The 18,111-nt window shown below is 35.9% G+C and overlaps 1 protein-coding gene across 3 annotated transcripts in view; it reads left to right on the top strand.

Annotated features, from left to right (window-relative positions):
• The window catches only part of LOC140339545 (bromodomain and PHD finger-containing protein 3-like), a 31,211-nt gene extending 19,430 nt beyond the window's left edge, over window positions 1–11,781 (top strand). For 2 of the 3 annotated variants that reach the window (XM_072424299.1, XM_072424306.1), the window contains exons 11-13: window positions 345–439; window positions 527–684; window positions 2,137–11,781. In XM_072424299.1, the coding sequence (XP_072280400.1) occupies window positions 345–439; window positions 527–684; window positions 2,137–2,323 (440 nt within the window). In that variant the 3' untranslated portion in view covers window positions 2,324–11,781. The remainder of the gene's footprint in view (window positions 1–344; window positions 440–526; window positions 685–2,136) is intronic. The other variant, XR_011922475.1, reaches the window with a different exon arrangement.
• Window positions 11,782–18,111: the final 6,330 nt, after the last annotated feature.

Below are 18,111 nucleotides of genomic sequence, written 5' to 3' on the forward strand. Positions count from 1 at the left end.
GCTGATATCCAATGAAGCAGTCTCTAAGGAATACCAATGTGAGACAGCATTAATTAAGGATAGTCCCAATCTATTCTATTGAATGCCTTCTCGGCATCGAAGTGTACTTATTTTTTAAAACAAATCATCCTGCAATCCTACCTCCTGTACACGGTTTCCAACTTTCAGCAGGAATTTTGACATCTACTTTTGCTTTAAGACCCATACAATGATGGGAAGGTTTGCCTCTCTACCATGCTGACAATTGTTTATTTGTTTATTTTTTACTAGCCACATTCACAAGAACAATATAAGACTTTACTATACAATCTTTATCTTAACATGTATACTATCTATCTCTGCAGAAAGCCTGCTGATGTCATTTGATAGTTCTGTAGAATTGAGGCCTCTCCAGTCAGTATGGGCTAAATGTCGTGGATACCCTTCCTACCCTGCCTTGGTAAGAGACAAACCTCAATTCAGGAGGGGTTAACTATAAAAGAACCATGTTTGTGAAGGGAATTATTTCTGTTGTCCATTATTACAGATCATTGATCCAGATATGCCAAGGGAGGGTTTACTTCACAATGGCATACCGATTCCTGTACCACCTTTGGAAGTTCTTAAGCTTGGAGAACAGAGGCGGCTTGAGAACCCTGGGCAACAGCTCTTTCTAGTTTTATTTTTTGATAATAAAAGAACATGGTGAGTCATGGAACTTTTTATTTCTCATATCTTTTCTTGCATAATCTTAGGGTTTGCTCGAAAAAATCAAAATCACCTCAACTACACACTTGTAGCACAATGCAATGCACAACAGTACTCGTGGAGTATCTTTGTGCAGCCTGCACAAAGAAAAACAAAATGTGCATTGCAGCACAGTGTGTTGTGATGTGAATGGGCCCTTTTCATATTATTGTTGTTCACAGTTTTTAGGAAGAGGATTAGTGGCCTGTGCACCCTTTTTCTTTTTAATGTGACAAAATTTGTATGCGTTTTGCTAAATTAAAATGCACTTTAAGTAGAGAGCATTCTTTCCTATGTGGAGGGTTCACATTTAGGTTTGGTATTTTATGTTTCCTGCATTTTGAAAAGCAAAATATATGGCCTATTTGCACATACCCAATGCATTACAAATTTTTTAATAAAACAGTATGAATCCTGCCTAAATGATTTCTGTTTTGGTGTAGTTTTGAAATTTTCTATGCCCAAATCTATATTCTAATAATAACCTGTTCTTGTTTGGACATGTAGTGTGAATTGTTCATGGAATTTATCATAGCACAGCACATGTATGGGCAAGTGTCAGAAAATTTTACGGAATTGATAAAAGGGAAACTTAACTTACCAAAAATGTAGTTACGTTAAGTTGAAGACTCTTGTTTCTTATAGCATGGCATGACTGCTTAATAAATTTTGTAGCCAACATTAACGTTAAATTATTTTCTTAATTAGGTTCTTACCTGTTGATGAAAATGGTACAATCCCCATGTACTTTATAACTACCAGGGGGCTGTACCATATAGTCACATGTAACTTTAGACTTTCTTTGATCTACCTGGAGCTGATCATTGGCAGAGTCTTTGCCATTTTGGCTATTCTTATATCCATTTAAAAGGTAGTTTTTTTTTGTTTTTTTTTCTTACACATCTTTCAGGTTTTGGTCACTATTTTAAAACATTTGAGATCATTTTAGCTAAACAGCTAAAACACTCTGCACTTTTAATTTAACGTTCTTTTGAACAGTGTCTGGAACGGCCCATTTCTTTTTAAAGAAAAATTCTCTATAACCAGCATGTCTAACATTTTATTCCTTCCCTAAGTGCCATAATTGACTTTTAAATGATTCTCTTGACTTTTGTGGTTTTCATTCATGTTTGGATTTGAAGGAGAATGTGTAGTGTTCCCAATGCATTAGGAATGCAAAGCATAAAAAAAACTATTATATGGATTTTGAGCTGTGTTCACTTTTTTTTTTAAACACACTATTCTAAACTAATATTATAAGATGATATAGCAAGTCTGTAGATTTGTAAAAATCACATCAACATCATTTATGGGAATTTCACCCAGCATGCTACTTGGTGAAAATACTTGGTAGGTTGTCTTAAATTGTATATTTTTATATTAATATCATGTTATTGCACGCTGTTTTAGGCAGTGGCTTCCCAGTGACAAGCTTTTACCTTTGGGAGTTGATGATACAGTTGACAAGCTGAAAATGCTAGAAGGCCGAAAGCCAAGCATACGCAAGTCTGTACAGGTGGCTTATGATCGAGCGATGACCCACCTGAATCGTGTTGGGTATAATCACCCATTTATTACTACAAACTACCTATACTAATCCATTTAAATCCATAATGGAAGATATTGTTGCACTTTTCAACAGTAGAATATATTATGAAACTTACTGGTAATTTTTTATTGGAAAGTTCTTCATCCTACTGCCTAAGAAGACAAAAAATATTTGAGGTAGTAGTCATTATCTGTTGATTGTGCCAAAATGAACTGAAACAAGCATGTTGTTTTAAACCCTACACCCACATGTGGGAAAGTAATACATTAGTAGGGTTTTTTTTTGTTTTGTTTTTAACTGTGAGCTATTGGTATAAATTAGATTCTGACCAATATGTGTAATTCAATTTACTTTTTTTATTTTAGATTTTAGCTAGGTTAAAAAGGTCTGCCCAATTTATATGCCAACGAATTAGTGTATTTTGAATCATAGAAAAGAGTTTGAATTTATCTCTGCCTTGGGAACTATATAATAATATTTTAGAGTTCTGGCTGGTTCCAATAAGTTAAAAAATAGCTTATAAAAAAAAGATATGAAATGTAATTGTTACTTTTGTATATCAATAATGCTGTTTAAAGAATATATCTAAATTATAATGTGAAATGAAAAGAGTTTTCTGAGGTTGTGCCCTGTGGTTTTTAGAAAGATCATCATTAATATCACAATGTTGGTGGCTTCAACTCCAAAAGAAGAATCCAAAAACTGAAATTTCCAGATTTGATAGTTTATTCTCACTATCTATTGGAAAGTATACTGGTTGCTAGCTCCATCTATTGTTATAGGATGTTCTTGATCTTCCTAATTATTTCTTCTTTAAGCTTACATTAAAAAGATTTTATGGAAACTTGTTATCCTGCAGGAGTGAGGCTTCATGGCTATGGTGCTATAACTGGGATCTCCTGCAGAAAAAAAAAACTAAAAGGTACAATAAACAAGTTGTTAAATTAACCCACCAGCATCTATCTGTAAAACTTTATTATACACAACATATCTGTATTGAGTAAACTTGCCATTTAAACCAGATTGACTTTGTTGTATGCTAATCTAGGTATGTTTGTAATGGGTAGTTAGTTTGGCCTACTATGTGCATAGTAATGCAGTTGGTTTACAGGTACAAGATTTACACTTTAGTAAATGTGCAGTTTAAGGTTCTTTGCCATCTGCGTGGCATTTTAGATTCTTGCAAACCACAAACCGGTAAAAACAGAAATCGGATGCAATATGAAAACCTATCTTTCAGGCTTTAAAATTGAGTTATCTATTGTCATAATCTTTGAGAAATTTAACCATAGTAAACCAGCCTTTTTTTTTTTTTTTTTTAACACAGATTCTATGTGCAAATATTGGTTTGGGAGAAAATGTGAGAGGTGGTGTTTTAAACCTTATGGAGTTAGTGGTTTTGTAAGATGGTAAGAATATTTCTTGCCTAATAAAAAAACCTGCAAGAGAGTCCCTTTAATTTCTGAAGGCCTCTACCCTTTTAGTTGATTTCCTGCATTTTCTATTTACTGGATTCCAAGGCAGTGTAACATTAGCTTCACCAAAAAAGTCCCACCTCATTTGACTCTCTCTTGTTAAGGAATATTCAGATAGTGGTAAACACTAAATATTAAATATTCCAACGTTCTAAAATTGAGCCTCTAGTCAATGTAATAAAAAAAAGTGTTGTTTCTTTTTCATGCCTCAGATATTGTCATGGGCATACCTATTCTTTATTTGTTTTAAGCTTTAATGGGGGGGGGGAGAACATCTACATGTGATCACTTGTTAACATCATATCCATTCAGGTCTGTGCTTTGCTTTTGGATAAATTAAAAACATTCTGTTCTGGTGGACAGTATTATTTTAATTATATATTGTTTCTTCAAACTAAAATCTGTTTTTAAATGCTCACACCTAGGAAGTTGTCCTTTTACATTGGTACATAGTAGGTTAGGTTGAAAAAAGACATAAGTCAATCAAGGTCAACCACTAGGGAAATAAACAGATCCCAGATATAAAACCCTATAAGACATAGTTGGTCCAGAGGAAGTAAAAAAAAACCCTGGTACAATTTGCTTCAACAGGGTAAAAAAAATCCTTCCTGATTCCATGAGGCAATCGAATGTTCCCTGGATCAACAGTCACTGTTATTTTTACTTTAAAGCCTTAATACCCAGTTATATTCTGTGCTTCTAGAAAAACATCCAGCGTTTTCTTAAAGCAATCTATAGTAGTTGCTGAAACTACTTCCTGAGGGAGCCGATTCCACATTTTCACAGACCTTACAGTGAAGAATCCTTTCCTTATCCGGAGCTTAAACTTCTTTTCCTCCAGATGCATCCTTCTTTTCCTCCCTCTTGTTCTTTGTAATGATCTCAAAGTGAATAATGGGGGAAGAGAGTTCTTTATATAGACCGTTTATATATTTATACAGGGTGATCATATCCCCCCTTAAATGTCTCTTCTCAAGGGTGAATAGAGTCAGTTCAGCTAATCTCTCCTCAGCTGTCCTTCTCTGCACTCTCTCCAATTCAACAATGTTCATTTTGTGAACTGGTGCCCAAAACTGGAGTGCATATTCCAGATGTGGTCTGACCAATGCTTTGTACTGAGACAGGATTATGTCTCCATCTCTGCAGTCTATTCCTCTTTTAATAAAAGCAAGTATTTTTGCTAGCTTTAGATACTGCAGCTTATTAAGTCTATGATCTACCAGAACCCCCAGATCCTTTTCCATTTCTGACTCCCCCAAATGTATTCCCCCTAGACAATATGAAGCATGCATGTTGTTAGCCCCCAAGTGCATAACTTTACATTTATCTATATTAAATGACATTTGCCACTTGGCTGCCCAATCAAACAGTACATCCAGGTCTGCTTGTAGATTATAGACATCCTGTATGGACATAATTCCATTACATAGCTTGATGTCATCTGCAAACATAGAAATGGTTTAATCCCAATAAAGATTATAAAGATGTTAAACAGTAAAGGTCCCAACACTGAACCCTGGGGTACACCACTAATAATCTTAGACCATTCAGAGTATGAATCATTAATTACAACTCTCTGGATGTGATCTTTAAGCCAGTTCTCTATCCATTTACAGATTTACTTTTCTAAACCTATTGACTCTAACTTGCATATTAACTGTCTGTGGGGTACAGAGTCAAATGCTTTATCAAAGCCCAAGTACACTATATCAACTGCTACTCCACTGTCTACCTGTTTACTTACTTCCTCATAAAAAGAGAGTAAATTCTTTCTTGAAGCCATGCTGACTATCCCTTTTAATAATATTTTCTAGCAGAAACTCCTCTATGTGGTTCTTTATCAAACTCTCTAGGATCTTTCCAACTATGGACGTTAAACTAATAGGTCTGTAGTTACCTGGTAACTCCATTTTTGAAGATAGGAACCACATTGGCCTTACGCCAATCCATTGGTACCTTGCCAGTGACTAGAGAGTCTCTAAAAATTAAAATAATGGCTTTGAAATAACAGGTCCTTTTCTTCAGCTTGAAACCTAGTTCCCTAAACTGATGTTTAAGGATCCTCCATCTTCCATCTATATTGTCATTGAAAATATTGCTTCAGCACTTAAAAAATCATGCACTGTGTGCTTTTCTAAAATGGGGAAATACAATTCCTCTATATTTGTGGTCCTAATCATCTATATTTAAATTTACCCCTTCCGGCATTTATTAAAGCTCTGTAATTTAAGATGTAGAATTTATGAACTGTACAAAAGGCCAATGTAATACCTATCCATAGTACACAAATTAAAAGATATTTTAGATAAGCACTACAAAGCATGTACAGTTTCTCATAATTAACCATTTTAAAAAAATGTTGCTTGTGGAAAAAGTATTTTCGAAACATTAACATATTCAATTTCACATACCAAATATCTGACAATTATTTTGTTACTGTAAGCAGTGTGGGGCTTAGGGACCAGAAGAAAGTAAAGAGGACCCATACTTACACAGCCTTCAGATTCCTTAATATACATTAAAATGAAAACCAATGATTAGCATACATATTTTATTTTACAAAATAAAAAAAACAGTTTTTTTCACGTTTTTTGCAAGATCGTTACAAGTTTTATTGCTGATCACAGACTAGACCACCTAAAAATGTGTGTGCTGACTCTTACTGGTTTTGGAAGGAACTATAAAACTGATCAGTTTAATAGTTAAACAATTAAAAGAGGAAAATGTAGCTAGGTTGGGCTGTCTTACCGTGAAAAGTGTCTGGGAGGGTTCCATTTGGTCAGGTATACAAACTGTTTTATTTTTTTAATGGCAACCTGAAAGAAAATTTGCATACATACAATGTCACTACAGCCTTGGTCCTAAAAGAGAGATTTGCAAGACTAAGTTATTTTTCTCATTACATTAATACTTTTTAAAAAGAATTGCACAAGGAGTGCAATGAACGCTTATCACCCAAAGATGCAATTTGAATTTTTTAGTTTATAGACAGTTTAGGCACATGAATGTTGTTTATGCTTATAATTATATACATTTCAACATTAAATAGTAACAAGACTGGCAGAGTCAAAAAGCTAACCAGCTTTAATGTTACAAACAAGAGAAACAATACTTGCATGAACATAATCTATGAGCCCTCGTTCAGATATCTGCAGACTTCCTCCTGGTAGCTAAGTGAACAGATATGCACTCTCTAAACAAGTGTAAACAGAGCTGTATTTATTACAAAAATAAAGAATAATGTTATGTTGGTATACTTTGTCTATTTTCTTCTAAAAGGAAATTTAGGAGAAGTAAATGCTGGACATTTTTCTTTTTGTAGCATTCTTTATAAACTAAGTAAAAAAACAAACATTGAGAGTGAGGAAGCACCCTTAATTTCCACTGACCTGGGAACTCAAGAACAATGATCTTGGCACCCAAACTCTGAGAGGTATAAGAAAAATATGATGATTTAACTCAATAGCTTTTACCCAAAACTGAAATATTAACTTTTATTGGAGAATGTGTTTTAGATTGGACTGACTCTTGGAGCCCAATTCAACTTTAAATTTCAATTGTTTATACAGGTTCATTAAAAAATGTGAAAAAAGCCTGCAATAGACTGCCTCTATGTGGGAAAGCGCTGCAGAGGTCTGATAAGCCCCTATAGGTCTGTAATGCGCCCAGCTTATAGTCCCTGCTGATTGTAGAGCTCTGTATCTGATTTAACAGGGAATGATTCAGAACTTTGTAAAGAGCTATCTGCTTTTCAGGGGGAGCAGGGGTGTGCAATCAGGGTAAAAGGCTTTCTTCTTAGACTGTTGCTGCTTTTTACAATCTTTGCACACCTTTATTTCGATAGACCTGGAATGTATTTCGTAAATATAAACTCATTAATTTGGAATTTAAAAATTACAGTAATATTGCATTTTTTCCTCTAGGATTGCTGTTTGGTATACACAACTGTGATAGTCCTCAGAATCATATATGTAATATTTATAGATGTGACAATCTGTGAGCAGGAGATAAAGCTTGGAACAAATACTAATTTTAAAAATAGATTTGTATATTTAATGAATATCCATTGCTCTGGAATGCAGAATACAGTTGTTGTTAAGAATACATTTGACTTATGATATATTTATATTTGAATCTCAAAAATAAAATTATCTCTCATCCTCATTTGTACTGTAGGTCCTGCCTCCATTGTATATCTTTAATTATGCACCAAGCATAAAAAAATGTATTTTCTCTTGAGTTGTGCACTTGGTAAGCCCATGTAAATTATATTGTTTGTGCTGCTAAAAGTGTTTTGATGACACGGTTATATAGGATGTTTATATATTCACTTGTGTAGGCAGAGGTATGCATTTACATACAAATTTTGATTTGGGAATCCATTGTTTCTCCACTCTATTGTTTAGCTTCTTACTACCTTTGGCTTAGAAATTTGATAAAAAAAACACCTATTAAGAGTAATAAATTCATAAAAAATCTTATTTAATAACGTCAATGAAAAAAAATTTTATATAGAAGTTAGCTTAGGGAAGATTCCAGTGGGGATGAAGACTGCAAATGCAACATTTTTATTTAGTAAAATGGATTTTTTTTGTATGTGCTTTTCTCTTTCATTGAGTTTTTTTTGTATATTTTATTTTGAACAGGAGGCAAGGAAAAATTAATAAGCAGAAAAAACTCTAGCAGGAACACAGCTTTGTTCCAACAACCCTGAATTCATGTATAGAGGTTCTTGTCCTTCCACATGCTAATCTCAAATTTAAAAAAGTAAGTTTTGGCCTGAATTCTGTTTAAAAGCAATTCCTTCTGATGTCCTTAGGATCCTAGTAAGCTGCTACATAAAATTGTTTCCTAGATTTTTCAGCACAGTACATTTACAATTACCTTAGCCTTACTTTTTTAAAACATGTTGACTGTTAGAACAGTCTGACAGAGCTAGTAGAGCAGAGCTAAATCATCTCATTTTCTGCAAAATACCTAGATCTTACAGCAAATTATAGGGCATTAATACAACCCTGACAGTGGTTTCAGGTACAACCCCCACTATATTGTTTTCAGCTTGCATGGGATGTTTTCAGTTTTAGCTTTTTACACATTATCTCATAAGTTTGTGTATTATGTCCATTTTTTATTGCTGTTGTCATCCAAATTTAGACCTGATTTAAAGTTTGAATTCAGGTGGTGGCTCTAAAATAATTGCAGGGCAACGGCCCTTTGCCACATGGGTTGCTCTGATTTATTACTTTCAGGAGTGTAAATATTTCTGGATTGAATAAATCCGTTTAGGGCTCATGTCAACATGCTTTTGTTGACTTTTAAATGTGTTTTTTCATTCTCGTACACATCTTTAGGAATGCAAAATCCACTTCAAGTAGGTCAACTGCAGCTCAAATGAATGAATGTCAAATTCTGAATGATCATCAGCAGCAAAAGGATATAAAAGTGCACTTTGACATTGATGGTAAACTTAAAACTGATGACCTTTAAAGATTTTTAAAGCTAATTATGACCAGTATAGAGGGCATTGGCTTGACAAAACTTTGCATCTATTTACTCAACTCAATCATATCTTTTATATTCTACCAAAAAGATGTGGATTTTATTATGTATGTATGCACTAAAATACATTTTTTGAAGTTTTGATAAGGAGTAGCACAAATATTGTGTGTCATAAAAAAGTTGCAGATACCACTATTTTATTCTACAGGATTACTACTTCAATGTGCATTTAAAGGTGTGCATAAAATTATAAAACAAATGCTCTGGCAGTGAAAGTTGCATTTTAACCTTTTTGTGGCAAACATGTAATTTTCCATTCATTACTACAACATTTTGCACTGAATTCAGGATTTCAGAAGGCAGCCATTAAAAACTAACCAGCAAATTGCTGATAGCAGCTTTCCAAAAATTCCATGTTCATAAACCGGGTTCAGCTTTTATCATAGAATGTCTTGTATTATCAGAGGAATAAACACAGAAGGAGAATTACCACTTTCCTTTCTTCATTTGTGTGTATAATTATAATTTTTGATTGCCTGTATTCCACCTTTATACAGTTAGGTCCATAAATATTTGAACAGACACAACTTTTTTCTAATTTTGGTTCTGTACATTACCACAATTAATTTTAAACGAAACAACTCAGATGCAGTTGAACTGCAGACTTTCAGTTTTAATTCAATGGGTTGAACAAAAAGATTGCATAAAAATGTGAGGAACTAAAGCCTTTTTTTAACACAATCACTTCATTTCAGGAGCTCAAAAGTAATTGGACAAAATAATAAGCTGAAAATAAAATGTTAATTTCTAGTGGTTGAAAACCCTTTGCTGGCAATGACAGACTGTAGTCTTGAACTCATGGACATCAACAGACGCTGGGTTTTTCTCCTTGTTAATGCTCTGCCAGGCCTTTACTGCAGTGGTTTTCAGTTGCTGTTTGTTTGTGGGCCTTTCTATCCGAAGCTAGGTCTTCAACAAGTGAAATGCATGCTCAAATGGATTCAGATCAGGTGACTGACTTGGCCATTCAAGAATATTCCACTACTTTGCTTTAATAAACTCCTGGGTTGCTTTGGCTGTATGTTTTGGGTCAATGTCCATCTGTATTATGAAATGCCTCCCAATCAATGTGACTTCATTTAGCTGGATTTGAGCAGACAGTATGTCTCTGAACACCTCAGAATTCATTCGGCTGCTTTTGTCCTGTGTCACATCATNGATAAACACTAGTGTCCCAGTGCCACTGGCAGCCATGCACGCCCAAGCCATCACACTGCCTCCACCATGTTTTACAGATGATGTGGTATGCTTTGGATCATGAGCTGTTCCACGCCTTCTCCATACTTTTTTCTTGCCATCATTCTGGAAAAGGTTGATCTTGCTTTCATTTGTCCAATGTTTTTCCAGAACTGTGCTGGCTTTTTTAAATGTTTTTGAGCAAAGTTCAATCTAGCCTTTCTATTCTTGATGCTTATGAGTAGCTTGCACCTTGCAGTGCACCCTCTGCATTTACTTTCATGCAGTCTTATCTTTATGGTAGACTTGGATATTGATACGCCTACCTCCTGGAGAGTGTTGTTCACTTGGTTGGCTGTTGTGAAGGAGTTTCTCTTCAGCATGGAAATGATTCTGCGATCATCCGCCATTGTTGTCTTCTATGGACGTCCAGGTCTTTTGAGACCTCTTTTGACTGCATGTTGTCTGTTCACAGCAAAATCTTCCACATAGAAGCCCCCCCCCCCCAAAAAAAAAATCATTTCCAGCCCTTTTATCTGCCTAATTGATAATGACATAACAAAGGAATTGCCCACACCAACCCATGAAATAGCCTTTGAGTCAATTGTACAATTACTTTTGAGCCCCTGAAATAAAGTGATTGTGTAAAAAAAAAGCTGAATGTCTGCAGTTCAACTGCATCTGAGTTAATTTAAAATTTTTGTGGTAATGTACAGAACCAAATTTAGAAAAAAGTTGTCTCTGTCTAAAAATTTATGGACCTAACTGTATATTACCATATATCTGTGATAAATATTAGTATGTTAAATCACTTTTTCACTTTAAAAAAAAATGTATTTTCTTCTTGGTCCTGTCATTTCACAGGTCACTAGCCTTTTAATATTAAGATCACCTGAGGGTTGCAATGTGTTCTCTTTCAATGAAAGCTCTGATTTTAATGAGAAAAATTAAATATAATTCTTTGAATTTACAATCCAAAGAATTTTCACAAAATGTCACCAATGTACAAATTATGTCCAATCATATGGGGATTATCAACCTGGTGGATACTATTTATTTATTTATTTTTGAAGGTCATTCTTTTGTGTCCTCTTCAGAGCATTATGTTTCCATTTTAATACATAAATCTTTGGGAAGGGGGTAGTACAATTTTAAATCACTGTATATGCCTAAATGTAATGTTTAGTTTTGTTGTGGAATATATAAAATTTATTAATGGATCACTAAAATAAGATAAATGCAAGTAAAATTGTGAATGTCTTTTTATGAATATGAAATAAATGTTATCATAAATTTCTTGTTTTGTGTATTTATTTACACTTTATATCTATTTATTTTATTCATATAATAGAATAATATATCAGCTTCTGGTGCATTTTAGCTGGTTATATACTGATATTATATATTTTTTATTACTGGTTTGAAATTTCTCAACAATCATGGGTGCCACAGTAGACCACTATGAATATTCCCTGACACTTGGAGATTGGACACAAAGAAACCAAAAGTTTTAGCTCCTAATTATGTCTATATCCGCCTGCACAGCCGGCCAGTCTTAATTTAGTGTTTCTCTGAGCCCTGTCAAAATTTAAGAATGGTCAAATGTCAAATTAGCAGCAAATAGTTTAAATTAACTGCCACAGCCATCTGAAAGTTTGGTTTTGTACCTTGATGACCAAACATTGATTCACTGAAGCTTCTACCACTTCTGTTCTGCAGTTTAGGATCACTGTGGAGGAGTGTCATGGTCTGCAGACCTTGGTGATTCATTGCTAAAAAAAGCGGACCAAAACTGACAAAACAAAAACCACCAACAGGACCAGCTATGTCCATAGGGTTTTATATGTAGGATATGGTTGTTTCCCTAGTGGTTGAACTTGATGGACTTATGTCTTTTTTTCAACCTGTATTATTAAGTTACTATATACTTAGTACTATGTATTACTATTTGACTATAGAAACTTGTAATATAACTCCCAGGCTCCAGGTGACTTTTGTTTGTTTCAGCTCTAAACTACACGGTACATGTGTTGCGTAGCCTGCGGCATTGCCGCACACACAGTAAGTCGCAAGGGATAATGTAATTGGACCTTTCATTGCTGCAGGGTGACACCATTAACAGTCCTGCACAAGGCGTGCCATAATTGGGGAAAAATGCTGCATATACTTGCTGATTATGGCAAAAGCTTACCACTGAATGAGTTTACTTCCGCTTAATCACTTGAGTTTATCTTTGCCTGCTTTGGTATGTTTTTTGCAACTTGTTGCCTTGCCTTATTATTTTATAATTTTAAGCACCACTTATAATAATAATATTTTAGGGGAATTTATCATGTTTTAGTGTTGGCTGCTGTGTTGGTTATCTGTAGCACAACTGTTTTGACGCAGCCTTGCATGCTGGCAGGGACTTAGAATTGTCCTATTTGTAGTTTCTCATTTTAGTGGTCTTTTTAATGGTCCTGTAACATGTCTGAGACTAGGAAAAGAGGGAAACCCTTTCCAATCACAAATGTTACTCAGCTTGTACCTACTTGAAATCCTGCTTTGCCAGTAGTTGGGCTAACCCAAAATGTGATGCTTGCAGAAACTCTTTGAACCCAGAATGTCAACACCCACCTTAGAACATTCATTGGAGCTTTAAGGGTATGACAGCGACAGTGGATTTGAATAGTTACTCCCTATGTTGAAGGGGTTCTTGCTTTCTTGTCTAAGGTATTAGTCAGGTCCTTGCATGTATGTCTGACCTGAAAAGGCTTTCAAAAAGGCCCTATCCTTCCCTGACTACTCTAAATTATCTCCATGTGTTTACATCAAAATCTGAGTCCCTGTAGTGGTTGGGGAATCGCTAGGTTCAGAACTGTAAACCAACCTTTGGGTGTCCTACAAACTTTTAACAGTTTTATGGTTATCGGGTGTGTGTATCACCTTGTGTTCTGTCTAATTTCTCTGCAACACCTGGAATTTCGCCATGGACTGCGGGACACCACAAATGCAAAGGTTTTCTCTTCTCCATGAAACAGTACATCTGCCTTCTTTAAACTCTACATTGTTCTTTAGTTTGTGATAAACTGATGCCCATTTTCCACAATCCTCTAAGATTATTCTGGCTAAATTATAATTTCCCCCTATCCCTAGAAATATAATAAATTATATGTGGCTTGATATTTTGCTCTGGAATCTCTTAATACATTATTATTAAACCCTTAAATATTTGCAAGTCTTTTTAAAAATAGAGGCACCAATAACCAACATTATTATATGTGTCCCCTTTCAATTACTATTGTATTGTTTTGGGGGGATGCCATTTTTTTTCTCAAACCAACTACTGTCTAACTAAGCATGCCATAGGACTGAATTTTGTAGGATGTCCATCTGCCCATGAATTTCTTTCTTTTTTAAATTATCTGTGTTATATGCTTTTGAAAACTCTATTCTCTGACTTAGTAACTGCATTCTACAAGTGTAAAAGCAAAAACAGGTGAAATGTACTGTAGCTGTCAATGCATTCTAAATTATCTTGTCAATGTCTTGCATGCTGTATACATCAACACAGCCTTACAGTTTTAGTCCATAACGCAGTCAGCTATATATATATATATATATATATATATATATATATATATATATTTATTATAAAGTATATCTGTAAAGATTTAATTTATCCAGTATACCATACTATACTGTATGTATACTATATATCTAATACTAGTTAATAACATTCAACTAGCCTGATTCTTGTAATGTTGGAGATGTTTTGCAGCTGTCCAAGCTGCTTCATCAGAGCTGAGAATTGTCCTGCTGAATGGTTGGAAGCTAGGGCTTTCCCTTCGTTTTGGCCCACACTCTGCCACGCTCCTGTCACATCGGGCTGTGTCTTTGGCATAGTGAGTTCAGGGGACAGTATCCTATGAGATAATCCCACCCTTGGAATGCAAACTACCAGCTGACTGGGCGTGTACAGTAATTACACAATCAGCTGTGTCTGCTCTGTCTGCGCACGCATCTTCTATCTTTTTCAATTAGGTTGTGCTTCAGTCAGAGCTCCCCAAGAGTGGGCATGTTCTATAGACTTTGGTGCTTTGGCGCTCACCTTGTACTGAGAAATAATCCCACCCCTTGTACACCAGCAGCAGCATAAGAACTGTGTGCATGTTCATGCTGCTGTCATTACCCCCAATCTATAAACCTTCATATCTCCTACACCGATTGTCATAGAAATTTTCGGAGTACACCGGGGACCCTGAAAGCTACTACTAAACCTAATATCAGCCCCTTAACATACCAAAGTTGCCAGATATGGGGTCTCAAACATAAAATCCTAATAGGAATCGGGGATCTTTTCCCCTTAAATTACCCCCCCCCCCCCCCGATGTACTCCAGCAATTCTCGGCCGGCTTCTGCATCACATCCTCGACTTGATGTGATGTGTGAAACGTTGGTACGCTGGGGAGGCATGGCCTGGCGGGAAATTTAAAAGCAGATTACATTGTAATCTGCTTTTAAAACATTGATCACAGTGATAAAGTTTGATGTGATGATAAAATTTATTGTTAATATATTATTTCATTCTTTTTTTATAATTATTATTAATAATTTATAATATATTATAATTTATGATTTGTGTTTCAAACGTTATCATTTATCATATCATACATATCATACCGGGAGTTATTCCTACAAATTACAGGCCTAGGTTTCCGGGGTGGAGCCTAACGCCGTCGGCTCCCGCGCCACTGAAGGAAAATTAACCACCACCCGCTGAGACTGCAGGGGAAAGAGACAAGACACACGCAAGCCCAGTGGTGCCGCTTTCAGGATCACAGTGAGTCTCTACCCCGTTTGCATTCCCCTCCACACTCGGACTCTCAGGAAGCCGGCGGCCATCTTGGAAATCAGATGCACCAGTACACAGACACGTGGATCATAGATTTAATTTAAAAGCAAGCAGTTTTATGTAAAAGCCATGGTTTTCCTGACCAGTGCACAGATCAAGAATAATCTTTCTCATCATTTTACCCATTATACTAGGATTGAGGCCTGTCCCACTATATTTAAAGTATGACAGTTACTGCAGCGTGTTGAGTAGATATATCACATTATCAGTTCTTGTAGGAAATTACAGGAGATAGCCCACAAATTTTTACTACAAAAAGCAGCAAATTTATAACAACTACTCCTAAATGGAAATGGCACCTTGTCAAAGTTAGGAATTAACCGGACATAATATCCTACATATTGGTGGTGTGCGGAAGAGCTCTCATGCTTATCCTTTTGCACTGTGTTACCGGCTTAACGGTCACCTTAATGACACACTAAATAGGGGCATAGACACCCGGAGGGAACTTTGGCTTTATATTTGATAATAAAATGGGAAAAATTGTCCGACAACAACCTTCTGGAAAAAACCTAAACCCTCAACCTGGGCGTAACCTGCCTGAAATGTCATCATCACAAGACAGTCCAAGGTCACCATCAACTCAGGAGCGTGATACAGGAGATTCCCAAGTGCTTTTACTTGCTTCCTTACCTGCGAAACCAATGCTGACAACTTCCTTAATGCACAGATCTTCAAACCTTAGCTTCTGATATCAAAAATACCTTAGCAGCTATTACTGATTTAAAAGAAGATATTCGTTCTGTTGCTGCTGGACTTGCGAATGTGGCACAAGCTTGTGCAAGTAGGGATCATGATATCCAAGAATTACGCACTATTACTGGCCAACACTCAGCACAACTTATTGCGATAAGTCGCCACATAGAGGATCTTGACAATAAAGGTAGACGCTGGAATATCTGTATTAGAGGCATACCGGAAACAATTGAACCTGACCAACTTTTTATGACTTTACAATCAGTATTCAACAAACTTTTACTTCGCCTGGTTGAGTCACCAATTGAAATAGAAAGAGTTCTTCGTGCTGGAGGCAGAGAAGGAGACCCACCCTGGGATGTAATTTGTTGTTTACTGAACTTCCCCCTGAAGGAGGAATATATAAGGCAAGCTTGCTTAAAAGGAATGTATTGTCTATAATGGAAAGGAAATTCACCTATATCAAGATTTATCCTCCATCACACTGCAACAACGCAGGGCACTCCAACCCTTAAGAGTCTTAAGAGAACGCCAAATACCAAACCGCTGGAGATTTTCGTTCTATGTCTCAACTAATATTGATGGAAGATCTTATCACCTTGGCACTCCAGAATACTTGCCAAGATTTCTTCAACAACGTTATTTGCCTAAACTTGATTTACCAAATTGGTTCTGGAGATTTACGCACCTGGAAAAGGACACTTGCCCCAAGAGGAAGACCAAGATTCTAGACAAGATGGCCAGGATTGGGTTAGTAACCCCGGAAGGGGTGCAAGAAGATAACTCCATTTTATTGATAAGTATTATAGAAATCAGAAGGGACCATTGCTCAGCAAATGCAAGCAAAATTGTTTTCTTTTTATTTCCCACATTGTACTTTTATTATTTTTTTTTTTAGATTGGGATGTGCCTTCTCTCTACCACCCTCCTTGATATCCACCTTCCCATACCTCCCCCCAATCTGGTTACCCCTCCCCCCTCCCTAGACCCCATCTCGTTTTCAAGGTTATTGTCTAAACAGGCACAAAACAGGCATGAACATTTTCAGATAAGTAATGTCAAGAAACTAGTATTTTATAGATAATATAGGGTACTTAGTAATATATCCCAACAATTCTTTGTACACTCACCCAGATTTATCCATCTCCTGGTCAGCACTTACCTTTCTAGACAATAGTTTGTGCTTACCATATATTGACATGAAAGTGTTATACTACATCCAAGTTTGGCTGGAAAGGAGAGGATCAGATATCTTTTTGTAGCACTGAATTGTATATTCTATATGGGTCTTTAAGATTATATAGTTTAAGGTAGACATGCTACAGGTACTCTGTATAAATCTTCAGAAACTTTATATGAGACATACGTTTCCTTTACATATGCGATCATTATCTCCCTAATATAATCCTAACCCCACCCCCAAACACATCTCAAACCAATCCACGATAGAGATTCTTTGGTCCCACAGTTGATAGGCTTACCCATTTTAAACTGTTTTGGGGTTCCCTCGCTGATGTCTACTTCGTCCCTATCAAAATGTAAAAATCTTTTTCACATACATATCCACCCCCACCCCCCAGTTGGGCATTATTCTGCCCGACTGACCACATCCTGTTTGTCTTTAGTGAGTGTAAAACCACACCCACTCCGGGTTTCCTCTCCCTCCATACTCCTTCCCTCTTTTTGTTTGATCTATGGGGTCTAGTTAAAGGTTACCTTGTCAACTTGCAATGGACTCTCTCCCTAACTTTCCTGAGAACACTCTCCCAGCAAATATAACCAGTTTCTATCACTGAATGCCAAAAGTCTAAACATACCTGAAAAAAGATCTTCAACCCTGCGTATGGTCTATAGATATTAACCCTATATAGTGTTTTTTCAGGAAACCCATTTTTGCAACAAGAGCATTCAATACTAACCTTTAATAAATACCCATTGTATTCCACACAACCAGCACTATTTTAAAATCTAAAGGAGTTTCAATAATACTTTCTAGCCAAGTTCATATTGATTTAGAAGAACAGATAACTGATCCT

The sequence above is a fragment of the Pyxicephalus adspersus genome, chromosome 1 (genome assembly GCF_032062135.1).
Source record: "Pyxicephalus adspersus chromosome 1, UCB_Pads_2.0, whole genome shotgun sequence".
Lineage (NCBI taxonomy): Eukaryota > Metazoa > Chordata > Amphibia > Anura > Pyxicephalidae > Pyxicephalus > Pyxicephalus adspersus.